Source organism: Tachysurus vachellii, chromosome 17 (assembly GCF_030014155.1).
Source record: "Tachysurus vachellii isolate PV-2020 chromosome 17, HZAU_Pvac_v1, whole genome shotgun sequence".
Lineage (NCBI taxonomy): Eukaryota > Metazoa > Chordata > Actinopteri > Siluriformes > Bagridae > Tachysurus > Tachysurus vachellii.
Window position 1 is genome coordinate 5,005,042 of NC_083476.1, and position 12,045 is coordinate 5,017,086.

General features: G+C 39.1%; 1 protein-coding gene across 1 annotated transcript in view; it reads left to right on the forward strand.

The window, feature by feature from the left end:
- mmp17a (matrix metallopeptidase 17a) overlaps nucleotides 1-1,896 on the forward strand; it is a 94,308-nt gene extending 92,412 nt beyond the window's left edge. Inside the window, exon 10 of the mRNA XM_060890897.1 lies at nucleotides 1,456-1,896. Coding sequence (XP_060746880.1) covers nucleotides 1,456-1,781 — 326 coding nt within the window. The 3' untranslated portion in view covers nucleotides 1,782-1,896. The remainder of the gene's footprint in view (nucleotides 1-1,455) is intronic.
- Nucleotides 1,897-12,045: the final 10,149 nt, after the last annotated feature.

Here is a 12,045-nt window from a genome sequence, read left to right on the forward strand (position 1 = left end):
AGAGATGATTTATTATTTATTTGTTTGTTTCGCTTATTTTAAATTTTCTTCAAGGTGGTCTGATAAAATACATTCAGAAGCACGAGTGAACAAAATCAATTTTGATTATTGCTGATTATTTTCCTGTAACAGCACTTCATGTTTTATTCTGGTTGTATTTACACTCATTAAAAATGACATATTTTGTGATGTTTATAGTTATACTTAATGCTAAGATTTCATGTCAGAGTATAGCAACTATAGTCTTTCCTGTCTCTTTCTTTCTCTCTCCCTCTCCCTCTCTCTCTCTCTCTCTCTCCTTCTCCCTCTCTCTCCCTTTCTCTCTCTCTCTCTCTCTCTCCCGCTCTCTCTCTTTCTCTCCCTGTCTCCCTCTCTCTCTCCCTCTCTCTCTCTTTCTCTCTCTCTCTCTCTCTTTCTTCCCCCCTCTCTCCCTTTCTCCCTCTCTCTCTCTCCCTCTCCCTCTCTCTCTCTCTCATTCTCTCTCTCTCTCTCTCTCTTTCTCCCCCCTCTCCATTTCTCCCTCTCTCTCTCTCTTACTCTCTCTCTCCCTCTCTCTCTCTCTCTCTCTCTCTCTCTCTCTCTCTCTCTCTCTTTCTCATTCTCTCTCTCTCTTTCTCTTCCCCCCCTCTCCCTTTATCCCTCTCTCTCTCGCTCTTACTCTCTCTCTCCCTCTCTCTCTTTATGAATAACAGGACATATGAATAACAATGTCTTCAGCTTGTCATTTTATTGCTAAGATAAACTGGTAAACACAAGGTCCTCTGTCTCATGATGGTAAACTTGCTGACCATTACAAAGTTCTGACACTGGAGACTCCTTCCAAAGGTGTACATTTTTCTTAAAAATGAATAAAACAGCATATTTTGCTAACGTATCAGAACAAGTATATTGACACCAGATTATTTTATTTGAATTGGCAAAATTTCAAAGAAAATTACTCTTATTTAAACTATTAATTAAAATAACTCTACTCATGTTCAACACACAAGGGTGAATCAACAAGGCCTTTGGCGTAATGCGCGTTGTAATGACGTCATGCCGCACATTCTGGCCTGAATAAGAGGCAAACCTGCGGTCGTTTTGAAAAATCACATGCTCCTTGGAATATCATGGCGTTTGCTTGATGTTGTTTAAAATTTAGGGATCGTAAACTGGTGAAATTCAGAAGGGGCCGTAATATAAATCTGTGATTGGAATTCCAGCCAGGATTGCTTATAAAGCTGCTCGTATAGAAAGTTTGAAATTTGGAATTTCACACTGGGATGAATAAAGTATCTATCTATCTATCTATCTATCTATCTAGCTAGCTAGCTAGCTATCTATCTAGCTATATATCTATCTATCTATTGTCCTTCTCTGTGCACTGCACCAGCTCTATATGGTTGCATTTGTATTCATATGCATGTGAGAATTCTAATTAATAGTTTATCTTTGTCTATATATTTGTCCTTGTAGGTGCCTCGTACTTCTTCAAGGGTAAGGAGTACTGGCGAGTGGTGGGCAGTGATATGGAGGTGGAGGCGGGGTATCCGCGCCCCATCGGTATTGACTGGCTGGTCTGCAAGGACATGCAGTCGGACACTCCAGAGTTGAGGAATAACGAGACGGGCTCACAGCTTACCGGAAAGCACCACACAGACCACGCTGAGAATGGCTACGAGGTGTGCTCCTGTACCTCAGACTCGGGCTCGTCCGCTGGCCCACGCCTGCAGCTCGCACCTGTTTGTCCTCTGGTAGCCTTCTTAATACTGACACACACCTTCCTGTGTGGCACGCTCTGATGATGGGGACGCCACAGGCCTGCACTGGCATGGACACAGACACAGAGAGTGCGTATGCAGCGGCTTGTGGGAAGGACAACAGAGGGCAAATTTACACTCCAATCAGTGATCATTGCTTACATCCTTCTTTTTTTTTATCCCAACTGGAAACTTGTAATTATTATTATTATTATTATTATTATTATTATTATTATTATTATTATTATTATTATTATTGTAACTGCATTTAAATTCTTTTTGCGTGCCTCAAAACTAGATTCATTTCAAGCACTTTTTGAAGTCATTGTCACTCATTATCTGATTTTTTTTCTATTCCTGCAATGATAAGAATATTCAGCATTTTAAAAAAAAACATCTGTATTTTCCAGACTAAAGATCATGTCTGTTTTATAGCCTTCACCATCCAAAAGAATGCCTGCTTAAAAGGAAATTCATGTATATGTTGTGTTATTTTATTCTATTTAGTGTATATTAGAGTTGAGAAGAATTATGTTAAACATTAAGTGGCTCAATCAACGTCATTACATGTTACATGTTACATGATCCACCGCGACTGGTTCATACGTGTGTCAGCCTGGGAAACCGCCCCGGATCGTCCCAGTTTACAGATTTCATTCCCGAATGCTGAGAAGAATCTTCGTCAATGTTAGAGGTTACAGACACGTTATAGCAGCAGGAGTTGAGACAGAAGTGAGACGCAGTCTGCAGCCACCGTAACCTTTGGTTCTTCTACAACAAAATCACCACATGAGGTGTAGGTGAGTTTATTTTACACTCAATAAGAACTTTTAGACGAATTCGGAGCAATTTCCGACAAAGATCTCTTGAAGAGATATGTCCGACTCCACAGACAAAACACAATCACAAGCAGGGGCCAACTTTTAATTTCAACTTTCAATAAATTTCTAGTGTATTAAAAACACTAAAAACTTGAAAAGCTCCGTCACTGTTGTTTAGGCTGATTAGTCTGTTTAGTATGTCGTTCTCCATCAAGTGCAGACTGTACAAAATCAAATTTCCTATTCCAATTATTCAATTTTTTTTGATGACGTTCAGGTCCACAAAAAAGAAACTTTAAAAAGAAATAGCACTCGTTAGTGTGATTAACATCACTGTGCTTGAAATCGTAAAACGTTAACGCTAGAATAACAGACATTTCTAAACATTACAGACTTTTACACAAGACGGAAAGAGATGTTTCGGCCATATCGTGGATGCTGCTTTTGATCGTCCAGATTTACATAAGATGCACATGTGAGCATGTGAACAATGGCAGTTAACTCATACGCACACTTACTCCAAAAAAAAAAAAAAAAAATCATTAATCCCTTGTTGTTTTCCTGAAATAATTTTAGCTGCCAGAATTCAGCATCGGTGACTTATGACTGGTTTCCCAGACCATCTCAGGCTTCCACCTTCCACCTTGTTGATGTGGCTTCCTGTGATAGCGCGATTTACATTTTACATGTACACACACACACACACACACAAATTACACACATATACATATATATATACACACATACATATATATATATATATATATATATATATATATATATATATATATATATATACACACATACATATATAGATTACATGATTTGGCCACATTTGCTAATTTCTGCTGGTTATTTACAAATGTGTTAATTATTTGTACATGTGATTTCACCTCAGTTCTAAACGTATATTATTATAAAAATAAGGCATTATTTGGGTATTTAAAAATGATGTCACATGTCACTCACAGCAGCTGTTGCAGCAGGATGCAAAAAAATTCATACATTTTATGGTCTGGAAAATAAAGATCTAGTATAATATTGTATAAAGTACCATTGTACATGCGGATTGTACAAGAAATCTGTAAATGGGGCTCCCTGCTTCTCCACACACTTAACCCTCAAGTGCTTTAACCGACCATGAACACTGATCCAGGCCTGTTCTCTCTGACCTTTTTTTTTTTTTTTTTTTTCTTTTCATCTACATCTGAGAGTTTACACAGCCTCCAAATGATCTTTGATGGTTTCCAACAATTATTAATTTATTAACGTTTTGTGTATTTTTGTAAGGAACAATATTTTATGCATCGCAGGCATGAAATGTTCAGCTTTGTGAAATGATTCAGCGTTTTTTCTAGCTCGAGTTTTAACCCAGGAAGAAGGTATTTTTAAAGAACGACGTGGACAATATTGAGTCGTGCCTGCAGAGAGGACACTCGCAGATCCTCTGACGTGTCATGATTGCTGAAAGTATTTACTTATATACGTAGGCTTACATGTACAGATATATATTTAAGGTCAAAGGTTGTATGGCTATTGCAAAAAAAAAAAAAAAAAGTCAATTCCAAGCTGTTTTTTTTTAAGGGGAAATATTTTTGTAGAAAAAAATAAAGATTGATGAAATATGCATATACTGTTTGATGAATTGTTCGTTTGTTTCTTCACCAGGCCAAATAGAAAGCATTTTTTTTTTCTCTTGAAGGTTGACACTTGCTGTCTATAACAGACAGGTTCTCTAGCTACTGCTACTGATTCTCTCCTACCGATGCATGAAAAAGTCGCACTGCAAGAAATCAAGGTTGCTTACTGCGTCACTTTTGGGCTTGTCTTTGTTGTCATACAGCTTGTACTTGGGTGAACATTTTCTTTTTGCAAGCACTTTGTTTGTGCTCAGAGTGCTGCAGACGGTGATGAAACGCCACGATGGCATGGCGGTAATACACACGCATACATATCTGACAAAAGGTATGTGAACTAACTGTCGCCTTGGTAACGGGCTTCCATTTTACCTCCTGTGTTTACTACACGCTGTGACTGAGTGATGTTTGTTCGGGTAAGCGGTACTGTACTCCTTCCTGGTGTAATTATTCCCGTTTACAGAAATAACTAGTAACACATCATTCGTGAGATACTGAATGATATTTGTCTTGGTATCTATTGATGAACTAACTAAGCAGGAATAAATGAGGAGTTCCTTATCAAGGGAGTATTAATGAATACTGGATTATTGGTTGTAGGAATCGAAAACAGACACATGAGTAAAACACTGCTTCTGTTGTAATAATTCACAAGTTGTTGTTGTCTTTTACACAAGAGCGACACTTTAGTCATAAGCGAATGGTTAAAGGCTAACTCTAATTGTTCAGTGGTGGCTTAAGCTGTTTAGGGTCTGGGTTGTTGATTGGAGGATCGGGGTTCAAGCTGCCACTGTTGGGCCCTTGAACAAGGCCCTCACTGCTCAAGTAGCGCTGTATCATGGCTGACCCGATGCTCTGTCCCCAACCTCCATATTTGGGATATGCGAAGAAAGAATCTTAATGTGACAAAATAAAGGCTTCTCGTTTCTTCTTGCTTCTCTCTAGAGATAGAATCTTCACAGTTAGATGAATCTTCAGTTCTTCAGTTGAAGAAGAGTGTAGTCAGTTCTGTTTCAGCTTTCAGCTCACACAATGTCCTGTCTAAATAAATGTGTATAAATGGCTACCCAACTCCTTTAGGTCATTTGGACTTATTTAATAAAGCTTAGCTCCTTGTGTGATAAAAGTACAGAATATATTCACAAATATTGTGAATCTGCATAAGAAAAATGAAAGGAAAAATTAAAAGGTGCTGCAATGTCATCAAGACAGTTATCCAAATAAGAGCTAATAAATCATCTGGTGCAAATATACGAGTAATTATTTTACTCTGAAAATGTTCTATGACTATGGACTGCATTATTTTAAGATTTTATTTTAAATAAATTAACTGAGTCATCTTGAAGAGAACATCACTACCATTATCAACAACAGCTAGCCTGATCTTGTATAAAACATTAGATAGATAGATAGATAGATAGATAGATAGATAGATAGATAGATAGATAGATAGATAGATAGATAGATAGATAGATAGATACTGTAGATAGATAGATAGATAGATAGATAGATAGATAGATAGATAGATAGATAGATAGATAGACATTGTACATGTACCTATTTTAGATATAACAAACCTAGCAAACAGCCTTCCTAGCAAAAGTTAGCTGGCCAGCTAATGTTACCTTACTTTACAGGCTGGCGAACTAACTTAGCCAAATGTTATCGATAGTTTGCTAGTAAAATGTAACTTACACAATTCCCTGATTTTTAGGCCATAGCAGCACTTTTTATAATGTGCAAATACCAAAGATAAAGATCTGTCTAACTAATATTGTGCATCTCGCTCACTCGGCTAGCTAATGGTTTGTGATAGATACTTGTTTACCCATTTTAGTTATCGAGCACTGAAACACTGATAGCTGTTCCATTTAAAGCATTTAATCCTAAACCTACCTGATAAACAGGTAAATTGGGCCATTCTGTTTTACTGTCTCAGACATTATAGCTGCTGATTAAGCATTTAGTGCCTAATATTTTCGCATAAAAAACTTTTAGTTAAAATGTATGCATTTATACATTTATCATACTGTCTTTTTAATTGGCTTGCATGCTTAAAAAGTCATTTTTACTCAAAGTAATGTAGCAAAGTAAAAAAAAAAACTCAACTAAAAGTATTGTGAATTAATTAGTACAGTAATGGATAATCAAATCTTCAAGTAAACAAGCTTCCCCTAGGGGTCCTGGTTATTTTTAAACGACGCTTGAAGAACTACTTATTCATGAAACACTTCAACTAGTACTTTCTTCCCTGTTTGTTGTATGTGTGTAAAAAATAAAAAAACTTGAGCAGTGATTTTGGCTCATGGTATCTTAAGTCTGTAACCTGTTGAACCAGAGTTAATATTCAATGATAGAGACTTAAAAGCACTTTAGTACATCGCTCTGGATAAGGGGGTCTGCCAAATTCTGGAAATGAAAATGGAAATGTTTTACTCTATGCCCTTTCTGATGTAACCCTTCACCCAGGCCTGAGACAGGCACTGAGCATTAACCCCTCAGGAGCTGGATTGTTTCCCAGCCTGGATATCGAATCCAGGCCGCCTTGGTGAACGCAGGAGATCATGGCGCTGGACCACCAGGTAATAATAATACTAATAATTCCTGGTTCTTTTCTACATGCTTACTCATACAATATTGAACCACATTAAAGTTTAACCCAAACCTTCAGTATGAGTTTATCAGTTTTATTTTATTTTTTGTTGTGGCAGCGTCTTCTGCTCACTGTAGCAATCCATGATGTGCTTCAGTATGTAATAGGAAATATTGCTGTTATAAGCAGAAAATCCTACCAGCAATACAACCAGAGTCCAGGCTTCTGTTTGCACTTGGCAGGGTTTGCTGAAATAGCTATCATACCCAGAGTACAAATAAGTGAATCAAGTGCATCAAACCAGTATAATAAATTATTAGAGTCAAGTTACCTGCTACTAAACTGTTATCAAATATCTAAGAATTTGCCAAAAACTGCTGAGCATTGCTGGGCAAGTTTCTCCAAAGTAATGTAAAATTTGGATCTCTCTTTGGAGAGAGATTTTTACAAGGTTATGCCCATGCCACAGTTTAACAAGTCATTCTTCTATAGTAACTTGGGTGTGTAAATTATCCCATAGTCTGTGGTGTGGTGGGCACGGTGGCTTAGTGGTTAGCACGTTCGCCTCACACCTAGGGTTCCTCCAACACCGGTTTCCTCCCCGGTCCAAAGACATGCATGGTAGGTTGATTGGCATATCTGGAAAATTGTCCGTAGTGTGTGAGTGCGTGAGTGAATGAGTGTGTGTGTGTGTGTGTGTGTGTGCCCTGTGATGGGTTGGCACTCCATCCAGGGTGTATCCTGCCTTGATGCCCGATGACGCCTGAGATAGGCACAGGCTCCCCGTGACCCGCGGTAGAAGATGAATGAATGAATGAATGAATGAATGAATGAATGAACATTACTGGCAAATTCTCAAGAACTAACAGTTTAACCCTTTCAGTTTCAGTCTGCTGACAGAATTGAAATCAATTTATCAGATTTTCAATCAGTATAATTGAAACAATTTAATTAATTTATCACCACAAGTCTGATATAAAATGATGTTGGTTTTTAGTGTCGTTTTTCCCTCTGTTGGATAACCTTACACAAAATTTTAGTGGTTGAAGATAACAAATTGTACATGCTTATGAACAAGCACTTGGGGTATCTCAGAGAGAGGAATGGGTTTGATAGCACCATTTACTTTAAAGATAACCTTTTTTTGGAACGGCGAATGTGGCAAGGAAAAACTCCCCACTCTTATCTCAATGAAGGTCCAAACTCCTCATGAAACAGAACACAACTGAACTGGTACAATCTCTGGATGCCTCTGGATTGATAGAAAAAGAAAAGCAGTGGAAAGGAATTAGCGTGGCTTCTGTTTATAATATTCGCAAGCATTAGATGATAATGTGCACTTGATCAGATGTACTAGAGCACAAGATTATGGGATGTATTATGTGTACGCCTGACTATAGAGATATGTCTTTAATCTAGATTTAAAATGGGAAAATGTACCTGAGCCCTGAACACTATCGGGAAGGATACGCCACAGTTTGGGAGCTACATACGAAAACTCTCTCCCACCTTTAGTACATTTTGATATTCTGGGAACTACCAGAAGACCTGAGTTTTGTGATCTCAGAGAGCATGAGTAGGCTAGCTAAACTTAAATCTGTATGTTTCTACTTTCCTATGATTCATTGACCATGACCATGACTGTGAAGTATAACATGACAAAGGGATTCAATGCTGAAAATGAGTACCCCAAAATCACATAGGTGCAAATTCCATTTTGGGCTCTGGTAAAGTGTTAAAATGTAGGAGTTCTCATCCTCCACATCAGTCCCTGTTTTATTGTGTGAGGTAAAAGTCACTAATGGCATTTGAACCAAACACATCCCTGTCACCTTTTCAATCACTGACCTCTGTTCTTGCTAAATTTAACAGGGAATATTTTGCTGATTAATTCAGTCAGTTCTGTACTCTGTACTATATGTTCATTCATTCATTCATCTTCTAACGCTTATCCGAACTACCTCGGGTCACGGGGAGCCTGTGCCTATCTCAGGCGTCATCGGGCATCAAGGCAGGATACACCCTGGACGGAGTGCCAACCCATCGCAGGGCACACACACACTCATTCACTCACACAATCACACACTACGGACAATTTTCCAGAGATGCCACTCAACCTACCATGCATGTCTTTGAACCGGGGGAGGAAACCGGAGTACCCGGAGGAAACCCCCGAGGCACGGGGAGCACATGCAAACTCCACACACACAAGGTGGAGGCGGGAATCGAACCCCGACCCTGGAGGTGTGAGGTGAAGGTGCTAAACACTAAGCCACCGTGCCCCCCCGTACTATATGTCTTGTTATTAAAATCTTTTAAACAGGCCATTTACATTTTTTTCTTAATGGTGTTCGCTGTCTGCTGCATTGAAGGTGTAATCTGTTTTAAAAATATGGTAGTCCAGAACCATCACAGACATTTTAAATATCTATATTTGATCACATTAGCTTGTGTTGGCTAGATGTCCGTGTTGGTGGTAAAGTGCAATAGGTGTGTTGGTTGAGCTCATCTCTCCACCCTGGTGCTTGAAAGCATAAAGATATGGCAGGAGATGCTCCAGATGGCAGTTGTATCTCTCCAGGCCATCAACATTCTGCTCTCCTTCCTGTGCCACATGCACACGCAGTGCAGAGTTTGATGGATAATGGTAGCAGGCAGCTGATGGGTCTTTAGCTGGCAACCAGCAGTGCCTGCAAACTCCCTGGCAGTTCCTGATAACCTATGAACCCAAATGGAGTTGAGAAGCCGCCGAGCTCTGACAGTATTCGATAAACAGACAGTTCATTTCCCCCTGCTAGTTCCAGGACGAGCATTAACGCTCAACCAGTGTCATCTTCAGATTGACGTTGATCTGTGTATCCCATCAACCCCAGTGACTCCCATGTGACCACAACCCTCTCTTTGTCAGCTTTGTCAGCTGGTGATGTTGCAGCACTGTTCAGCTCCCTCGGATTCTTAAAAGAAAAACTCAAAGAGACCCATGAGAAACTGATGAATGATATCTGCAGAGCACTAGCTTGACCATTGGCACAGAAAAGTACTTTTCCCTTTCCAGTTGATGTCGCGCTGCCTAGGTTAATATTATTGTTACTTCTTGTCAAATCTGAGAACTGCATGCAAATGCTGAGAAGGTCGTTGGGGGTGGGGGGGAGGGCAATCATGCTACCTAGTGAACATTTGCAAGTGATATCAAGGGTTTAAGATGTTGCTCAGTGTTTAAGATTTTGGACCGCTGATTAGCAGGTTGTGAGTTCAAATCCCAGAATCCCTTCAAGCTGCCACACTGAGCCCCTGAGCAAGCCCCCTAACCGTCAACTACTCAGATGTATAAATCAGATAAATGTAAGTTGCACTGAATCAGGGTATCTGTTTTTAATGCCGTATTGATTTGGCTACCTTATAAATAGCCCATGGCCAACAAGATCTTGTATAATAGCAAGTATCTGGAATCAAATCTAATCAGTTTAAACAAATAAAGGTAAAGTGCATATAAGTGAGCGTGCCTATGATGTACAGATCTCAGAACTACTGTATGTCACATTATGAAATGTGGGAACACCACAGAGAACTTGTTTCTTTATAAAAGTCTGAAAAAAGTAAACCGTGTCTCCCTTTTCCACTTATAAATCATTTGGGCTGGTGTGAGATATTTAAGGTTTTTGAGATGTAGCTGAGCACTAAATAAGCTGCCAGACTCTGTGCTGGATGGCTTTACTGTATGTTGTCAATGCTCGGTTGTGTATTACAGTGTTTCTCTAAAGAAATCTTTAGTTTTGCCGTTGTTTAAGACTCCTTCAAATCTATGGCAACTGCTGCATGTGAGAGTTCACTTTAGATCAGAGCTCTACAAAGGGCTGAGAGAGAAAAGTAGCAACAAAGAGCAAAAGAACACAAAGGTGTTTGAAGAGTGAGACACTGGAGAGGCATGATTTTGAGCGTGCGTGAGTTACCAGTGTGGTTTGCACAGCTCTTCAATTCACACTGTCCTTTCTGGTGGCCTTCGTTTCTGTAGATCCCTCCATGGTGTGTGGAAAGCTGACTTGACGCTGCAGTACAATAAATCATGAATCTTTCTTCCTGTGAGGGTTGCAGTGGCAACAGGCTGTGAAGGACAGTCCAGACTTGTAGATACCCTAAGACAAATTCCAGCACCTCCTGAGAGATCTACAGACGTTCCCAACATCATTTCCACCTGTCCTTGCAACAGATTCTTTCGGAGAATTCACACAGCTTCTGGAGATAGCTGAGCATATGAACTTAAACTGACCATAGTGTATCAGCCACCAACTGATTTCCTGCTTCACCACTACAGACGTTTATCTGCCACTATAAGTAGATTAAAAAACATGTTTCTAATCACTATCAAATGCTCAAATGCTCGTAAAGCTTAATTTCTTCTGCTGATTTCAGTAGCCAAACACACACACACACACACACACACATACACAAATTACATCTCTCTTGCCAAGGCTCTTTAAGTCTTCTGCAGACCTGCAGCACCTCCCTGTGGAGATTAACATCTGACCAATTTGACCAAAGATCTTATTTTTAAGCCGCTTATCTCTGGTCTGTAAGGAGAAAACCGCACTACAGTTAGATCTGTCTGTCTACATGACTTTTGCATTACAAATTGATGACATTACATCCCTCTCAGAATTTTAACCAATGCATTCAATCGAATTCTCTTTATTCTTTTGCTAGAATAAAAATGTAATATGCATCGACCGCACGTTGGAGAAAGTCAGCATTCTGTGAGGCTTTTGTCAAGTATACATAATTCCCTACTGCGCTGTTTGTTTATAATGGACAACCAAATTGGATTTTTGTTTTTCATTTTTCTAGAAAAATGCAAGAATAAATAGGAAAAGAAAATAGCTTTTCACATCCAGAAATGAACCTAAATAATATCTAATATCAGACCTTAGCGTTCATGTAAATGCTATGCTAATTACATGGCGTTTGTTCTTAAACTAATGGCTTTTTTTTTACACACGACTCTTACAGATTTTTAGAATATATGAATGATCATTCTCATGGTTTTCTGATTCCATTTAATTTATGCCTGAGGCAAGAAAACCTACACATGTGCCAGACATCTAATAGCTCCATTTAATCAGCTTATAAACAAACATAAACCCTATATATGTAAAGCTATACCTGATTATTATGTAAAGAACAGTTGAGGGTGTGGAATAGTTCTAGGAAAATAACCAGAGACAGGATGGTGTGGTGTGGCTCGACAAGAAACCCAGTTA